The sequence below is a fragment of the Muntiacus reevesi genome, chromosome 13 (genome assembly GCF_963930625.1).
Source record: "Muntiacus reevesi chromosome 13, mMunRee1.1, whole genome shotgun sequence".
NCBI classification, from domain to species: Eukaryota; Metazoa; Chordata; class Mammalia; order Artiodactyla; family Cervidae; genus Muntiacus; species Muntiacus reevesi.
In genome coordinates this window covers 3,715,025-3,732,763 of record NC_089261.1, presented here as the reverse complement: position 1 = coordinate 3,732,763, position 17,739 = coordinate 3,715,025, and the positions used below count along the sequence as shown (strand labels likewise).

Sequence of the window (17,739 nt, the reverse complement as noted above, 5' to 3'; positions counted from 1 at the left end):
GTGACTGCATGGGGCCAATCAGAGGTTTCCCTCTAAAGCTGGGGCAGGCTTTGAAGAGTGAGACCTCCCTGGTGCTGAGGTTACAGTGGCAGCTGCTGCAGTCTCCCCCCTGCAAAGGCTGGGACCCTGTATGCAGGTCAGCACACTGAGGAGCAGGAAGAGTTGGCAATTTGAGCTGCCAATTTGAGCCTCTAGTCTTGAGGTTCTGGTTTAGACTTTGGAAGTACATGAGCTAGGGAATTGCCTCTTTGTGCTGGCTATCTTCAGTATAACTCTCCACTTGCGTATCCAGGGCTTTCCATTGAATTTGACCAGTGAGGTCCTGGTAGAAGATAAGAGAGAGAGAGGAAAGTGAGGCCAGATGTTTATCCCCTTGTCTCCCTCCCTGCAAGATGCCTTTTGGCTTCAGTCTTTCCCAGCATCAGGGTCTTTACCAGTGAGTTGGCTCTTCGGTGAGGTGGCCAAACTGTTGGAGCTTCAGCATCAATTCTTCGAATGAATATTCAGGGTTGATTTCCTTTAAGATTGATTGGTTTGATCTCCTTGCAGTGCAAGGAATTCTTAAGAGTCTTCTCCAGCACCACAATTCAAAAGCATCAATTTGTTGGCACTCAGCCTTCTTTATGGTCCAGTACTCACATCCATACTTGACTGCTGGAAAAACCATAGCTTTGATTATACGGACCTTGGTCGGCAAAGTGATGTCTCTGCTTTTTAATACGCTGTCTGGGCTCATCATAACTTTCCAACGAGCAAGCAACCTTGGATCCTAACTAACATACAGAAGGTTTTTGTTTATTTATTTGGCTATGCTGGGTCTTAGTTGCAGCATGCAGGATCCAAGTCCCTGACCAGGGATTGAACTCGAGCCCCGCATTGGGAGCATGGAGTCTTAACCACTGAACCACCAGGGAAATCCCCATACAGAGGTTTCTTTCTTTTTTTTCTTTTTTTTTAATAGAATCTACTAGGTCTTGGGCAGGGTGGAAGCCAGCATAGCTGGAGAGACCTATTCAGCAGCGTTTGGTCCCTTCCTCCTGAGCAGTGCCATCTTTGTGCTTCAGCCCCCACCTCCTGTACAGATTGTGTCTCAGCTGTAAATTCAGTTTCAGGAGAAGGAATCTGGTTGGTCAGATTTCTCCCCCTGCTCTAATCAAGTTTTTCCTGGAGCAGGGTCATGGAGCTCCCAGCACAGCTGCTGAGGTCCTACCCCTGCTGATCCCACAGCTTTTGAGGGATCCATCCTCAGAAGCGGAATCCACATCCTGACAGTGTTTACTAGTGATCCATAGAGTGCTTGTCAGGCCTGCCTTACTTTAGCTTCTGAAACAAATTAACCATGACTTTGAATTGAAGCTCTGTTTCCTCAAATACTCTGCAGCTTTAGGATGGGAAGCTTTGATAGAATGGATTCCCTAGGTATTCTGCTGTAAAGCAGTCTGAGATCCACCATGTGAGTCCCGCAGGACTTCTTGAAGTTCCTTAACTCTCCTTGAACTTCTACACTGCTCATACCTAGTATTCACACCAGCTCTTTCCAGTTCCCAACTCCCGACTAGTTTCTACTCATATTTCCAAACTCAGTTCCAGTATCATCTCTAGGAAGCCTCTTACCACCCTCTTCCGCACCCCAGTGTGGATTAGGCACTTGGTGTGGATGTTCCCATAACACACTAAGTTTAGCTTTTTCATAGGATTTAATGATTGGTATTCTCATTGTCCTCTTGATATACCATAAACTCTTGAGAAACTCTTATTTTTATATAGTTACTGCCTCACCAGCAATAAATGTCCAGTAAACTTTCACTGAATGAATAAAAAGTGTATGCGTATGTATGTGAATATATATGTATAACGTACACAGATATACATCTCTTTAGTATCTGAAGCCTTTGTGGATTTGTTGTTTCTGTTTCCGTAATTGCGGAGTCTAGCTTCTTTGTGTGCTGGACACTGTACATTACAGATTTTGTATAGGACTGTCTCTAGGTTTATGAAGGTGCCTTCCTTCCGAAAGGATTTGCATTTCCCTCTGTTTTTCTCCTTGGTGCCTTACTATTCCACAGTCACCTTAAACCTGTTATAAGGGTTATGATTCCCTGACCCTCTTAGAACCCAGGCTGTAAATTCTCACAAGGCTGCAGAACTTCTGATTCACCCACACTCTCAATTTTGAGAATGGTCCCTGAGTCTTTTGGAGATGGGCTTGTGCTTACTAAACTGAAGTACCTGTCAGCATGCCAATTACTTCCAGTCATTTCAGTGCATGAAGGACCAGTTTGTTTACAATGTGAAACGACTAGGGAAACCAGCAGTGTATGCCTGCCTGCTGCAGGAAGCCATGTTATATTCCAGAGTTTCCTTAGGGAGTTTGAAATCCCAGTGGGGGAACACAGTTGATACATCGCCTCCAGGATGAGTGCTGAATATTCACATCTGACTGCGTCACCCCCTCCCTACTTTTTCCAGTCACTCTTGCTGCCTTTGGGCTTCAGTCCATGCTCCTTTGCTTTGCCTTCAGGGCCTCTCCACAGTCTGTTTTCTAGCCTTATTTCTCACCACTCTGCGCCTCATTCTCTGTTTGCAGCTATCCAGCTCTGTTAGTTTGGGTCAGGTGCAGGAAATCTAGAGTTGTTGTTATTGTTTAGTTGCTGAGTCGTGTCCAACTCTTTGTGACCCCATGGACTGTTGCCCACCAGGTTTCTCTGTCCATGGGATTCTCCAGGGAAGAATACTGAGTCAGGTTGCCATTTCCTTCTCCAGGAGATCTTCCTGACCCAGGGATTGAACCTGTGTCTCCTGCATTGTCAGGCTGAGCCACCTGGGAAGCCTGAAATCCAAAGTAACGGATGCTAAACAAAATAGAAGTGATTTTCCTTTCACACATAGGAAGTCTGGAGGCAGGTGGTTATGATGGTTCTGTCCAGTAAGGTTCTTATGGACCCAGGACTTTCCCCGTGTCCACACTGCCATCTCTGAGAGGTGGTCCTCATCCTCCTGGTTCAAGTGCACAGCCATTCCAGGCAGCATGTAGGAGGAAGATAATGAAGACAAAGTGTGCCTTGGCTGGCTCTTAAGCAGATCGTAGGAACCTGCCACCTGATGAGCCCCTATACATCCTCTTACAGCTTAATTTTAGAAGGTGGGAGTAGGGGAGCCTCAGGAATGTAGTCTTTTATTCTGGGCAGCCATGTCTGCAGCCAAATAGAGGATAGATACTGGGTGTGGGTCAGCGTCCTGTGCTTTCTGTAAGCTGTCAATATTCTTGTTTTCTCATTGTTAGACATGAGAAACACACTGAATACATATTTGTCTTTGTAGCATACTAAAAAACTGGGAAATTACTTTGCTGAAAAAGGTTCGTATAGTCAAAGCTATGGTTTTTCCAGTAGTCACGTATGGATTTGAGGGTTGGACCGTAGAGAAGACTGAGCATCGAAGAATTGCTGCTCTTGGTGGTGCTGGAGAAGACTCTTGAGAGTCCCTTGGACTGCAAGGAGATCAAACCAGTCATTCCTAAAGGAAATCAACCCTGAATATTCATTGGAAGGACTGATCTGAAGCTCCAATACTTTGACTACTTGATGCGAAGAGCTGACTCATTAGAAAAGACCCTGATGCTGGGAAAGACTGAAGGCAGGAGGAGAAGGGGATGACAGAGGACGAGATGATTGGATGGCATCACCGACTCAATGCACATGAGTTTGAGCCAGCTCCAGGAGATGCTGAAGGACAGGGAGGTCTGGCGTGCTGCAGCCCGTGGGTTGAAGAGTGTCAGATGTGACTGAGCGACCGAACAGCAGCAGCAATAGCAAGCCCCAGGCTGTGCTGTGTTGCTGAGCATGTTATAGTGGGTCCTTGATACTGAGAGAATAAACGAGCACTGCAGGGTGCACCTGCCAAGTAAATAGTTAAGTGAATTGGTCAGGGCATGCCTTTCCCTGGGCACTTTTTTAAAAAATTTTTCTTAATTTTCAAAAAGTCAACATATTTACAGTGTTGTGTGTGTTTCAGGTGTACAGCAAAGTGATTAAGTTATGCATATGTGTATGTTCTTTTTCAGATTCTTTTCCATTGTAGGTTATTACAAGATATTGACTATAGTTCCCTGTGCTATACAGTTGGTCCTTGTTGTTTATTTTATAGTAGTGTGTATCTGTTACTCCCAAACTTGTAATTTATCCATTTCACTTTTGGGTAACACCAAGTTTTCTGTATTTGTGAATCTATTTCTGTTTTGTAAATATGTTCATTTATATCATATTTTAGATTCCCCATGTGAGTGATATCATATGATAATTTCTTTGAGTCACTTCACTTAGTATGATAATCTCCAGGTTCATCCATGTTGCTGCAAATGGCATTATTTCATTTTTTATGACTAATATTCCGTTGTGTATATATGTACCACATCTCGTCTATCTGTTCATCCGTTGATGGCCATTTAGGCTTCTTTCATGTCTTGGCTATTGTAAATATTGCTGCTTTGAACATTGGGCTACATGTATCTTTTTGAATTAGAGTTTTTGTCTTTTCTTCTTGTCCCTTTTGAATGAACATTTTCAGATTCTTTCTCCTCACTTCCATTTTTCTGTGTTTCTTGGCTAATCATCATCCTCCTATTGACATTTTTAAAAAAAAGTAATTGTATTCCCGTGTTCTGAATTAAACCAGGCTCCTCCCCTGTTCCTCATGATCGTTGGGTTTCTGATATTGTTTTAAAGTGCCTTCTGTTTCATTTATTTCGTATTTCTTTCTATCCTTCTGCCTTTCCTTTGTTCCATGATTGGACACATTTTATATGTCTACCTACTGTGAGCACCTGGTAGTGTGTTAGGGGCTGAGTATATATTAGTAGATAAAAATGCTTCCTGTCATCATGAGGCCTTGTGATGGGAAACAGGCACACATGTATGGAGACAAATCTGGTTTTAGTTTGTGATCTCTTCCTTTTGGTGTTAGAATAGCTTAGATTTCTGGGGCTTGTTCACTTACACCAGAGTTGGTATCTTTATGATCTTTAAACTTACAGAGCTCCAAATAGTTCATCTGCTGCTTGACTCACTAGCTGGTGAGGGGGAGCCCCGAGTCTGATGAAAGGAGAGAGCAGTGGTCAGGGATGACTTCAGGTGTGGGCCTCCCAGTCTGATGACCTGTTTGATGATGTAACAGGGTTTCAAAAGGGTGCTAACCTTTTTTTCCGTCAGTTTGCTGTTTCATAGGCTCTTAACATTTTTAGAGCCTCTTTTATTTTTATAGGAAAATGGGATGAAAGCCTCATTTAAAAAATTTTTGTTAATGTTTTATTTTGAAATAATTTCAAATTTAGGGAAAAATTGCAAGATTAGGTCAAAGAACTATATATCTTTCTTGTCCCAGATTTTCCTGTTAACATTTTCACCACATTCATCTGCTTCTGTCTCTTTCTCCCCCCCATCTCTGTTGTCTCTCTGTCTCCTCTCAGTGTTTTCATGTCATTTGTAGACACGTGCAGAGGAGCAAAGCATTTTAGTCACCGATACACATGCTTCTGGCTGAACTCAAACATGGCCATGCCCTGCCTTCTTATTTCAGCTCAGACATGAGTGCGAATCCTCTTCCCAGTCTGTGTACAGCCACGTTTTCACAGTTTGTGCTTTCTGTTGACTGTTCTGCTGTTTGAATGGCCCCTAATCATCGTGCTGAGGTTCTGTCTAGTGTTCCCTGGTGCAGGAATACTGTGATGTAGCTTGTGAAGAAAATGTAGGGACTTCTTTGGCAGTTCAGAGGTTAAGACTCACCCTCCCAGTGCTGGGGACGCGGGTTCAGTCCCTGTTGGGAAACTAAGATCCAGCATGCCTTGCTTGTTGTTGTTCATTTGCTCAGTCGTGTCTGACTCTTTGCAACCCCATGGACTGCAGCATGTCAGGCTTCCCTGTCCTTCACCTTCTCCTTGAGTTTGCTCAAGCTCATGTCCATTGAATTGGTGATGCCATCCAGCCATCTCATCCTCTGTCGTCTCCTTCTCCTGCCTTCAGTCTGTCCCAGGATCGGGGTCTTTGAGATGCGGCCTTAGATCAGACCTTGAGACGAGGCCAAAAATAAAGAAAGTGTAGGCCTTCCCTGGTGGCCCAGTGGTTAAGAATCTGCCTGCCAATGCAGGGACCGCGGATTCAATCCTAGTCTGGGAAGAGTCCATGTGTCACGGGACGACTAAGCCTGTGCGCCCCGGCTACTGAGTCCACGCTCTAGAGCCCATGCTCCATAACAAGAGAAACCCCTGCAGGGAGAAGCCTGTGCACTGCAATGAAGGGGAGCCACTGCTGGCTGCAACTAGAGAAAGCCCATGCACAGCAATGAAGACCCAGCGCAGCCAAAGATAATTTTTAAAAAAAGTGTATGTTAGATGCACTTTGTCCAAGCATGAGTTATAGGGGTGTTGACTGTGAGTTCTATGTTAAAGACTCACTATATGTATTAAGTATGGTGTCTTTAAACATGGGCATACATAAAACAAGGCTCTGTATTGAGTAGTTGATGATATTTTTTTGGCATGCAGGATCTTAATTCCCTTACCAGGGATCAAACCTACGCCCCCTGCAGTGGAAACGTGGAGTCTTGACCACTAGACTGGCAGGGAAGTCCCGATGAGAATGCTTTTAAAGGCTGGCAGGAACCTAACTATGTATTCTCCTGTAGGGACAGTGGTTCAGTATATTCACTAACTCAGTGCTTATGGTGACTTTATAGAAATTACCACAAATAATAAGAATCAAACTAAAAAAAAAAAAAAAAAACTATATATTTTCTCCCTTCCCTGGATCATTTGTGAGTAAATTGAAGTCAGTTGTCCCAAAAATGATATTTATAGCAGAAAGAAAACAACAAAATGTAAGAAAAACTTCTCTTTTCATTTTGTCTTTTTAATATTTATTCATTTATTTGGCTGTGCTGGGTCTTAGTTGCAGCATGTGGAATCTAATTCCCTGACCAGGGGTTGAACCTGGGCCCCCTGCACTAGGAGCACAGAGTCTTAGCCACTGGACCACCAGGGAAGTCCCTCATTTTGTCTTTTTAGTCCCCTTTAATTTGGAAATATTTCTCAATATTTCCTTATCTTTCATGACCTAAACATTTTTGAAGAGTTTAGCTTACCTTTTGTGCATATACTTGAATTTGTTCAGTGTTTCTTCATGATGAATTCCAGTTGTGCATTTTTGGCAAGAATTTCACAGAAGTGATGCTGTTTTCTCAGTATATCAATATTGGAGATTTGATCCTGTTACCATTGATGTTAACATTTATCACTTGGTAAAGATGATGTCTGTCAGGTTTCTCCACTATAAAGAAGTGAATAAGTGTTTTGTGGGGAGATATGTTGAAACTACACTAATAGTCTGTTTCTCATCAGACTAGCACCCACTTGTTTTTATATCCATTGATGATTCTTACCTGAGTCAATTATTCCTGTGATGGTTCTTAAAAGTTTTTTAGTTTTATTCTACTGCAGAGGACAGCTTCTCATTTTTCTTCATATATTTATTTACTCATTTACTTCAGTATAGATTTGTGGCTTCCTGATTTATTCAGTGGGTTTTAGTCTATTACTGCTGAAATTGTCCCAGATTAGGCCAGTGGGAGCTCTTTCCAGCTGGTTCCTGTGTCTTTTCGACATTCTCCTGTCATTCTTTGAACATTTCTTTACTTTCTGACCCAGTAAGATAGTCCAGACTTCTCTTGTATTTTCCTTGTCTCAGACCTTAAAGTCAGCCGTATTTCCACGCACTGCCGCTTCCTCTTAGTAGGCAGTGGCATTTTAGAAACAATATTTGACCTCTACGTTTGCTCATTGCTGATGGGATGTTGTTGCCACTAGGTATTTCCTGCAGGCAGATCTTTGACATGTATTTTTTAAAATCATGATTTCACACCAATAAGAAGATCTCTTAATGTTTCTAAAATGGGATTAAAAGTCATAAATTTAGTGTTTCATCAAGGTGTGTAGTTTCACATTGATGTAAAAGTCACATAACCTGGAAATCTTTCTTAGTTGTTTCTACATGAAGAAACCTGTTTCTAACTTGAAAATGATTCCCCTTAAATGACATGTTTAAGAAGTATGTGTTAGGACTGAGGTCTCCAAGGTACCCTGTAGCTCTGTAGCTTCTGCCCAGAGCTGATCTAGCAGTACCCATCTTCAGGCGGGGTGGGTATTTCTTTTTTCTTTCAATAATTTTTACTTACTTATTTTTTGGCTACACTGGGTCTTTGTTGATGCACACGGGCTTTTCTCTAGTTGCTGTGAGCGAGGGCTATTCTGTAATTGCGATGCACAGCCTTCTCATTGCAGTGGCCTCTCTTGTTGTGAAGCACGGGCTCTAGGGTGCTTGGGCTTCAGTAGTTGCGGCTCCTGGGCTTTAGAGCACAACAGACTTAGTTGCTCTGCAGTATGTGAGATCTTCCCGGACTGGGGATCGAACCCATGGCTCCTGCATCGGCAGGCAGATTCTTTACCATGGAGCCACCAGGGAAGCCTGGGGGTGGGTGTTTCTGTCAGAGATTGAACAGCTTATTGTCCTTGAAGCAGAGTTACTACCTTTCTGTCTCGATGAGCTTATCTATTTAATTTCACTTGTATGTTAAAAGATATTTGCATCACATGCAGAGATAATTTGATTCTCTCCTTTTTTCCTTTACTCCTCAAATTTGAGGTCTTTTAGGGACAGTGCAGTAAAGAAACCTTATTCTCCAAAGTTACTGTCCACAAAGAAGTCCTCTGCATTCTCTGGGAGCCGGAGTGAGATATCTAGGGCCACTCACCCAGTGAAGTACCGTCCCTCACAGGCCGGGACCCGAAGGGGCCGGCTCAGAGCACTGCGTGTCAGGTGAGCTTGCCAGGGGTTCCTGCCTCAGGGACTTTGCCGTTGTTCTCCCTTTTTGTTGGTTAAAACAAGGGGGCGATTCTTAGTCTCTTATCTCAGTTAACTGGAGACCGCAGTGCCTGTTCGTCAAGGCAGGATGTTCAGAATATTTAGGAATCTGCAGATGTAAAAACCATCATTGAGTGTTTTCATTCGTGGTCTCCACTTGTGCCCCACAATGTGTAAGCTATAAAGAGTCTTCCAGAAAAAGAAAACATGGTCCAAGAAAATGATCATTTTCTGCTACTCTTGATTAGGTCTTTGAAAGGTATCCTTTTGTTTATTCAGCAAAAAGTTATCAGGTGCCTGCCTGGCCAGGTGTGGTGTTAGATGCTGAGCGTATAAGGTGAATATGACATTCCTAGTCCAAGAGCTCATGGAAGTGTAAAATCAAGTAGGCTTGGCAGACAAGCCACAACAGTGAAGTGTGGTAAGTGCTGTGAGAAGGGCGGTTGTGGTCCACAGGCCCATGGGGCGAGAGCAGCCAGGGCTTGAGTCCAGCATTGCCAGCGGTGACTTCCTGGAGGAGGTGCAGTTTAGCTGAGTCCTGAAGCATAAGTAGATTAAGGCAGGTAAAGTGCAGGAGGAAGGAGTGCTCCAGGCTGAACCTGGAGGTTAACTGGCCAAGGCAGGCTCGCTTTTCTCGTGTGCTCCGCCGGGTCGTGTGCTGGGTGCTGGGGATACTGTGAGCCACGGTCCCTGCTCTCAGGCTCAGAGTGCAGGGGGAACGACAGGCACCCTGTGAGCGGTTTCCTGGGATTCTGCATCACAACTTTACTCTCGGGGTTGGAGCAGGGCTGAGAGTACCAAGTTCCTTGCTCTGTTTGGTTGGGGAGAGCCCGGGAAAGCTTCACACAGGAGTGAGCATTGAAGGTGAACCTTGTTGGGTAAGTGGCCATTTGCCAGGCCTTTGCCAGGAGTTTCACGCAGGAAGAATGTGAACAAAAGCATTAGCGTATACTTCCTATTCTTCAATTCTGAAGTCTTTATGAACAGTGTATTTATATTAATAGTATTTTTAAAAAATAATCTGCTAAATTTTAGCTTTTTAAATCTGTCCCATCTTGTGCTGTTTTTTTTAAAACTTATATTTATTGCCGGATAATTGGCTTTACAGTATTGTGTTCGTTTCTGCCATGTATCAACATGAATCAGCCACAGGTGTCCATGTATCACCTCCCTCTTGAACTTCCCTACCACCTCCCCTCCCATCCCATCCCACACCTCTAGGTTGTCACAGAGCCCCAGGCTGAGTTCCCCGCATCATGCAGCAAATTCCCATTTTTTCTGTGTGATGCAGGATTGTCTATGATTCACCTTTGACTCACGCTAGCATCCCACCCCCTGAGACCATTAAGTTTCTGTCTCTATTCCAGAAAATTGATGATACAAACCAGATGGAGTTCTTAAATGTGTATGTCCTTTCTCTCCTTCTTTCAGATGCATGGCCAGAAAGTACTTGTATTTGTGGATTCGAATGACTTTTGGAAGAGTATTTCCCTCTAAAGCCAGGTAGTATTAGCTCAGAACCCCAGACTTCCCGAGTTTCATCCTAGGTTTCTGTTTTGTACGAAGCCCGTGTGTAACCTTCATCGTGGCGTGTGTTGCATTCCTCCTCTGCTCCTCCCCAGCCGCCAGGAGGGCAGGATAATATAATGGTAACTTAACACTTATTAGTCTGACTGAATGAACATGATAAAGGAATCATAAGTAAATTAGGACAGCTAAGACCCTCTGGGGGAAGAAGTATATGCCCAGGAGAAGCAAATGGGCTCTTTCAGGTCCCTGTTGAGACCAACAGGTTGACTTGGTCTGGAGCAGAACCTAGGGAAAAGTTGATGCTGGCACGAGGCGTGAAATATAGTCAAGTGAAGTCCCACAGCTTCAGTTTGTCTAGGCTGCCGCCTACTGCTGTGGGTGTTGGTGAAGGTCACTGTGGCTGCAGCGCCCAGAGTGGACCACATGGGGCAGACACTGGGGTCAGGACACCGCAGGAGGGGCCAGTGTAGGAAATGTTTCAGAGAACTGAGAACCACTGAGAGTGTTGTTGTTGTTATTCTGTTGCTAAATCATGTCCAACTCTTTTCGACGCCATGGACTGCAGCACACCAGGCTTCCCTGTCCTTCACTGTCCCCCAGAGTTTGCTCAGACTCATGCCTGTTGTGTCGGTGATGCCATCCATTGCATCTTGTCCTCTGTCACCCCTTTCTCCTCCTGCCTTCAATCTTTCCCAGCATCAGGGTCTTTTCTAATGAGTCAGCTTTTTGCATCAGGTGGCCAAAGTATTGGAGCTTCAGCTTCCACATGACTCCTTCCAGTGAACATTCAGGGTTGATTTCCTTTAGGATTGACTGGTTTGATCTCCTTGCTGTTCAAGGGACTCTCAAGAGTCTTCTTCAGCACCACAGTTCAAAAGCATCAATTCTTTGGCACTCAGCCTTCTTTATGGTCTGACTGTCACATCCGTACATGACTACTGGAAAAACCATAGCTTTGACAAGACAGACCTTTTTGGCAAAGTGATGTCTCTGCTTTTTAATATGCTGTCTAGGTTTGTCATAGCTTTTTTCCCAAGGAGCAAGTGTCTTTTAATTTCATGGCTGCAGTCACCATCCGCAGTGAGTTTGGAACCCAAGAAAATGAAGTCTGCCACTGTTTCCATTTTTTCTCGATTTATTTGCCTTGAAGTGATGGGACCGGACGCTATAATCTTCATTTTTTGAATGTTGAATTTTAAGCCAGCTTTTTCATTCTCCTTTTTCACTTTAATCAAAAGGCTCTTTAGTTCCTCTTTGATTTCTGCCATTAGGGTGGTATCATCTGCATATCTGAGGTTCTTGATATTTCTCCCAGGCATCTTGATTTCAGCTTGTGATTCATCAGAGTACATCTGTTTCACTTGGTGTACTCTGCATATAAATTAAATAAGCAGGGTGACAGTATACAGCCTTGTTGTACTCCTTTCCCAGTTTTTTTTTTTTTAGAGTTAAAAAAACTTTATTTTAATTGGAGGCTAATTGCTTTACAGTATTGCAGTGGTTTTTGCTGTCCATTGACGTGAATCAGCCACAGGTGTACGTGTCCCCCCGTCCCGAACCCCACTCCCACCTCCCTCCCCACCCCATCCCTCTGGGTCGTCACAGCACACCAGCTTTGAGTGCCCTGTGTCCTACATCGAACTTGGACTGGTCGTCTAGTTCACCTATGGGAATATACATGTTTCAGTGCTGTTCCCTCCAATAATCCCACCCTCGCCTTCTCCCACAGAGTCTAAAAGTGTGTTCTTTACATGTGTCTCTTTTGCTGTCTTGCATATAGGGTTGTCGTTACCATTTTTCTAAATTCCATATATATGCGTTAATATACTATATTGATGTTTTTCTTTCTGACTTACTTCACTCTGTATAATAGGCTCCAATTTCATCCACCTAATTAGAACTGACTCAAATGCATTTTTTTTTGTAGTTGAGTAATATTCCATTGTGTTATGTGTACCACAACTTTCTTATCCATTCGTCTGCTGATGGGCATCTAGGTTGCTTCCATGTCCTGGCTATTGTAAACAATGCTGCAGTGAACATTGGGGTACATGTGTTTCTTTCAGTTCTGGTTTCCTCAGTGTGTATGCCCAGCAGTGGGATTGCTGGGTCATATGGCAGTTCTGTTTCCAGTTTTTTAAGGAATTTCCACACTGTTCTCCATAGTGGCTGTACTAGTTTTCATTCCCACCAACAGTATAAGAGGGTTCCCTTTTCTCCACACCATCTCCAGCATTTATTGTTTGTAGACTTTTTGATGGCAGCCATTCTGACTGGCGTGAGATGGTAGCTCATTGTGGTTTTGATTTGCATTTGGTAACCAGTCAGTTGTTCCATGTAGGGTTCTAACTGTTACTTCTTGACCCAAATGAAGGTTTCTCAGGAGGGAGGTAAGGTGGTCTGGTATTCCCATCTCTTTAAGAATCTTCAACAGTTTGTTGTGATCCACACAGTCAAAGGCTTTAGCATAGTCAATGAAGTAGGTGTTTTTCTGGTATTCTCTTGCTTTTTCTATGACCCATCGGATGTTGGCAACTTGATCTTTCATTCCTCTGCCTTTCTAAATCCAACTTGTACATCTAGAAGTTCTTGGTTCACTGTGAAGTGAACTGTTGTTTACTTCAGTGAAATGAAGTCTACTGTTGAATCCTAGCTTGAAGGATTTTGAGCATTACCTTGCTAGTGTGTGAAATTAGTGCAATTGTACAGTAGTTCGTTGGCATTTGGGATTGGAATAAAAACTGACCTTTTCCAGTCCTGTGGCCATTGCTGAGTTTTCCAAATTTGCTGGCATATTGAGTGCAGCACTTTAAAGCATCATCTCTTAGGATTTGAACTAGCTCAACTGGAATTCCATCACCTCCACTAGCTTTGTTCATAGTAATGCTTCCTGAGACCCACTTGACTTCACACTCCAGGATGTCTGGCTCAAGGTGAGTGACCACACCATTCTGGTTATCCAGGTCATTAAGACCTTTTTTTGAACAGTTGTTATGTGTATTCTGGCCACGTCGTCTTAATCTCTTCTGTTTCTGTTAGGTCCATGGTGTTTCTGTCCTTCATTGTGCCCATCTTTGCATAAAATATTCCCTTGGTGTCTCTAGTCTAGTTTTCTTGAAGAGGCCTCTAGTCTTTCCTGTTCTCTGATGTGTTTTTAGAAGCTGGAATGTTATGGGTGCTCCCCCCTCCCCTTGCTGTACCTCCTCCTCCTGACGGTAGCTTTCCTAGTCTGGAATAACAAGGGCTCTTGATTCAGAGCCTCGAGAACAAATTCAGCTTTTGTCTGTGTTCTCTGACATCTTTTTCTCTGTATACCTGGTGGGAGGGCCGTGCTGTTCCCATTTCCTCCCGAAGCTCCCGGGTGGCCCCAGCTCCTCCCAGCCTTGGGGGTGAGGCATAGTTCACCTCTGCTTCTCCTCCTTGTCCTGCCCTTTACTGCCTGGGAGCTCTTAACCTTCAAGAAAATCTTTTTTGGTGTGTCTGTCTGTCTTGTTGCCACTGGGAGAACTAATCAGGGTTACACAGGAAGTCTTTTGTTTTTCTTTCTTTTTTTTTTTTTTTACTCAGTTGAATATTTTATTTATCTTCCCTGTTAGCTTGGAAGTTATATACTCTTTTATGCTTCTTTTACTGTCTGCCCTAACAAATTTGTTTTAACTTTTTGGGGTCTAATGTTAATTGGTTTTTTTACCCTCTCCCCAAATAAGGTAGGTTCCTTTGATCACTTTAATTCTGCCTGTTGCTGTCCCCATTTATGTGCCCTACTGTAAGGTATTTTAATTCAGTTTATATTTAAAAATCTTCAGAACAATATTTTTTTCTTTTGGATGCATCATGCAGTATGTGGGATTTCAGTTCCCCCGACCAGGGATCAAAAAGTAGACCTGCTTGTGATGAATACTCTCAGATTTTGTCTAAAAATGTTTTTACTTCGCTTTCATTTTTGAAATATCTCTTTGAGATATCTCTCACTGGGTATAGGAAGTCTGCGTTACCAGTTTTCTCCCCAGTTCTTTGAAGATACTCCATTGTCTCATGACTTGCATTTTCATGCTGTTACTTTTTTGAAGATTCAATGTTTGTCTTATTTCTTGAAGATTTAATATGATATACCTGGCTGTGGATTTTTCTTTTTTTTTTTTAGCTCATTTTGAGATAGGTTATAGGGTTGGTTGGTGGTTTTCTTGTTTTTTTCCTCCCCCCTGTTTTGTGGCACGTCTTTCTGGAATAATTTTTTTGTCCATTGTTGCTGTTCAGTTGCTCTGTCGTGTCAGACTCTGTGACACCATGGCCCACATAACTCCAGGCTTCCCTGTCCATCACCATGTCCTGGAGTTGCTCAAACTCACGTCCACTGAGTTGATAATACCATCCAACCATCTCATCCTCTGTCATCCCCTTGTCCTCCTGCCTTCAATCTTTCCCAGCATCAAGGTCTTTTCCAATAAGTCAGCTCTTTGCATCAGGTGGCCAAGTATTGGAGCCTCAGCTTCAATATCAGTCCTTTCAGTGAATATTCAGGGTTGATTTCCTTTAGGATTGACTGGTTTCATCTCCTTGCTTTCCAAGAGACTGTCAAGAATCTTTTGTCCATAGGCCTGTTATTCTCCTTATCTTTTCTCCTCCGGTGACTTTGTATAGAGTTTGACGTCAGTTACTTTTCTGTTGCTCTTTTTTTACGTGAAATTAATTTTTCTGGGCTTGTAGAGTGACGTGAGCTCAGTTAAGCTTCCTAGTATCACAGAGCTCCCTCTGTGTCCCTGTCGTGGTGTCCATAGGTGGAGGCTGGCTGCTCTTAACGCGCCTGGTCTGACCCTCTGCCTCCTTGTCCCCTTGTCCCTTCCCTGCTCAGTGTCTGTTCCCCCTGCAGCTCCTCTTCAGCGTCAGGGGTTCAGACGGATCCCTGTCTGTTTTTGAGGTCAGCTTGGTTTTGGGACTGTAGGATCTGAGGTCAGCACCCTCAGCTCTCACATGAACCCTGATTTTGGAGAGTACAAAACTCTTCCCTGTTCAGCTGCTGGCTTCAAGTTGGACCTCCAAACTTTGCAGTGACCACTTCCTGGCTGATTTAGGTTCTTCTGTCCTCAGGCTCCTCGGATACCACCTTCACTGCTCCTTTTGATGCTGAAAGCTCAGCTTCTCTGTACTCTGGTGCTGAATCAAATCTTGGACACAGAATTCCGGGTGAAGCAGAAAAGGATAGCTGTATTGCTTTGCCAGGCAGAGGGGGACACAGTGGGCTAATCCCACAAAACCAGGTGTCCCAACTTGGGGAAGACAGTGACAAGTTTTATAATAATTGTTCAAGGAGGGCATGATCAGCTCGTGGACATTCTTCTGCTGGGTTGGTGGTGAGGCAAATAGGAGTCCACATTATCAGCCTGCAGGTCCAGCTGATCTGGGGTCTACATGCTGTGTATTAATCATTAACTTCTCCCACCTGAAGGGGGTTTTAATATCCACAGAGCAGCTCAGAGATACTGTCCTGTGGGCCCTTTGATGGGGAAACAGGACCCTGCCCCAAGGCTGCTCTCGACTATTCTTTTCTCCCTGGTCTCCCAACCTCTCCTTTCCCTAATTAACGACTGCTTGAATCTGCCCATTGGAATGCAGGGAAGATCATAGAGGCTGAATGAAGGCTGTTTCCTGTAATCAAAAAAATGAAGGACACAAAGGCCTTGTGCCCAGGAGCCCCACTTTTCTTCTCTACAAATGGTGGTCCTGTGACTTGGGTGATTTGTCCTCACCTGCTTGCATTTTGGGTGTTGAGGGTTACCTTGTCACCTGGTTTTGTTGTAGTTGATACATGAGTTTTTGGTTTTTCTGCATGGTTTCTCTGTGTGTTTTATAAGGATTCAGAGATTGAAAAACTATGTGGCTGCCTTCACTCTCTTCCCCAAATCCTTTTCCTGCTTAATTTTTTTATAACTTAAATTTGACTCATTTAACTGGAAACCTCTTCAAATAATATCTTTTTATATACCAAGTATTGAGAAATGCTAATTGTGTTAGAAATGCATTTGACTCCAAGTTAGAGAAAGTCAGAAGATGGCTTATGCAAGTCAGGATTTGGTTTTTCTCACAGTCTGGTTGGAAAAGATGCTGATGCTGAAAAAGACTGAAGGCTGAAGGAGAAGGGGGCGCAGAGGATGAGAGGGTTTGATGGCATCACCGACTCAACGGACATGAATTTAAGCAAACTTCAGGAGATAGTGAAGGACAGGGAGTCCTGGTGTGCTGCAGTCTGTGGGGTCGCATGGAGTTGGACACAATTTACAACAGCTGTTTGGGGATGTCATCAGAGACTCAGACTTTTAGACACTTTTTAGTTCACCATCCTGTGCATACTGGCCCTTTATCCTCAGAGATGGCGCTGCAGAGTCGCAAGATGGCTGTTGTGGCTTCGCACAGAAGGGGCAAGGAAGGGTCGTATCAGCCAGACCTGTCTCTCTCGGGAAGGCAAAGCTTGCCTAAACCCCTAGCTGCGTTCTGCTTTTGTCTCATGGGCTAGAGCTCTGTCACTGGGCTCTTTAGCTACAGAAGATACTGGGACCAAAAGCATTCCCAGCCTTTCTGGTGGATGCTAGTGAGGACGTAGAGCCTGGGCAGGGGTGTTGGGTGTCTACGACCATGTCTGCCTCACTGCATTAGAGCATTCATGCTGAACTCTTGTTCCTTTCTTTGCACTTGAGTGGGAGCAGGGATCAAGGAAAGAATACTGGGCTGGATTTTAGAAGACCTGAGTTTTGGTTCTTAACCAGACCCTAGATAATCACTTGATCTGGGATTAAGTTACGACTCTGGGCCTCTTTCTCAAACTGTAAAATTGAGAAAATTTGTTCTCTAAGCATCTACCAGAATTATAATTCTGATACTGTGTTTTCATTGACTTTGAAATTTGTGATGGAGTGGGTATTTTCAACTTGCAATCTCTTTTTAAATCAAGTGGGTTATAACTTTGGGCACGGTTGGGCATATTGATCTTTTACCCCGTTTTTTTTTTTGGTCTTTTCCCATATTGAATTATTTATCTCTCACTTTTAGGAACGTTAGAAGAGAATGATATCATACCAGAAGTTTGAGAATAATGCCTTTATGTGCTTGGAGAATGTTTTGACTTCTATAAACCATAGTTGTTTTATGTTTTATTATTAATATATGGAACCAGAATAACCACTGAATTAGTAAGGGCAAAAATAATATAGTATGGGTCCAAAGGTAAGTAGGAAGTGGTCACTTCTCTTTCTGAAGAGAAGATCTGAACAAATTACTCAGCTAATTTGGAAAGTAGATAAAAACA

At 43.5% G+C, this 17,739-nt stretch overlaps 1 protein-coding gene and 1 non-coding gene across 13 annotated transcripts in view; one reads left to right on the top strand and one right to left on the bottom strand.

Moving 5' to 3' along the window:
• The window catches only part of SFI1 (SFI1 centrin binding protein), an 81,072-nt gene that overhangs the window by 3,806 nt on the left and 59,527 nt on the right, over positions 1–17,739 (top strand). For 10 of the 12 annotated variants that reach the window (XM_065904887.1, XM_065904894.1, XM_065904893.1 and 7 more), the window contains exons 3-4: positions 8,691–8,864; positions 10,341–10,412. The exons of 1 other annotated variant lie outside the window; for it this stretch is intronic. In XM_065904887.1, the coding sequence (XP_065760959.1) occupies positions 8,691–8,864; positions 10,341–10,412 (246 nt within the window). The remainder of the gene's footprint in view (positions 1–8,690; positions 8,865–10,340; positions 10,413–17,739) is intronic. One more of the 12 variants, XM_065904892.1, reaches the window with a different exon arrangement.
• Positions 6,962–7,034, bottom strand: TRNAR-CCU (transfer RNA arginine (anticodon CCU)). The gene has a single exon. It is a non-coding gene; the product is annotated as a tRNA-Arg (tRNA).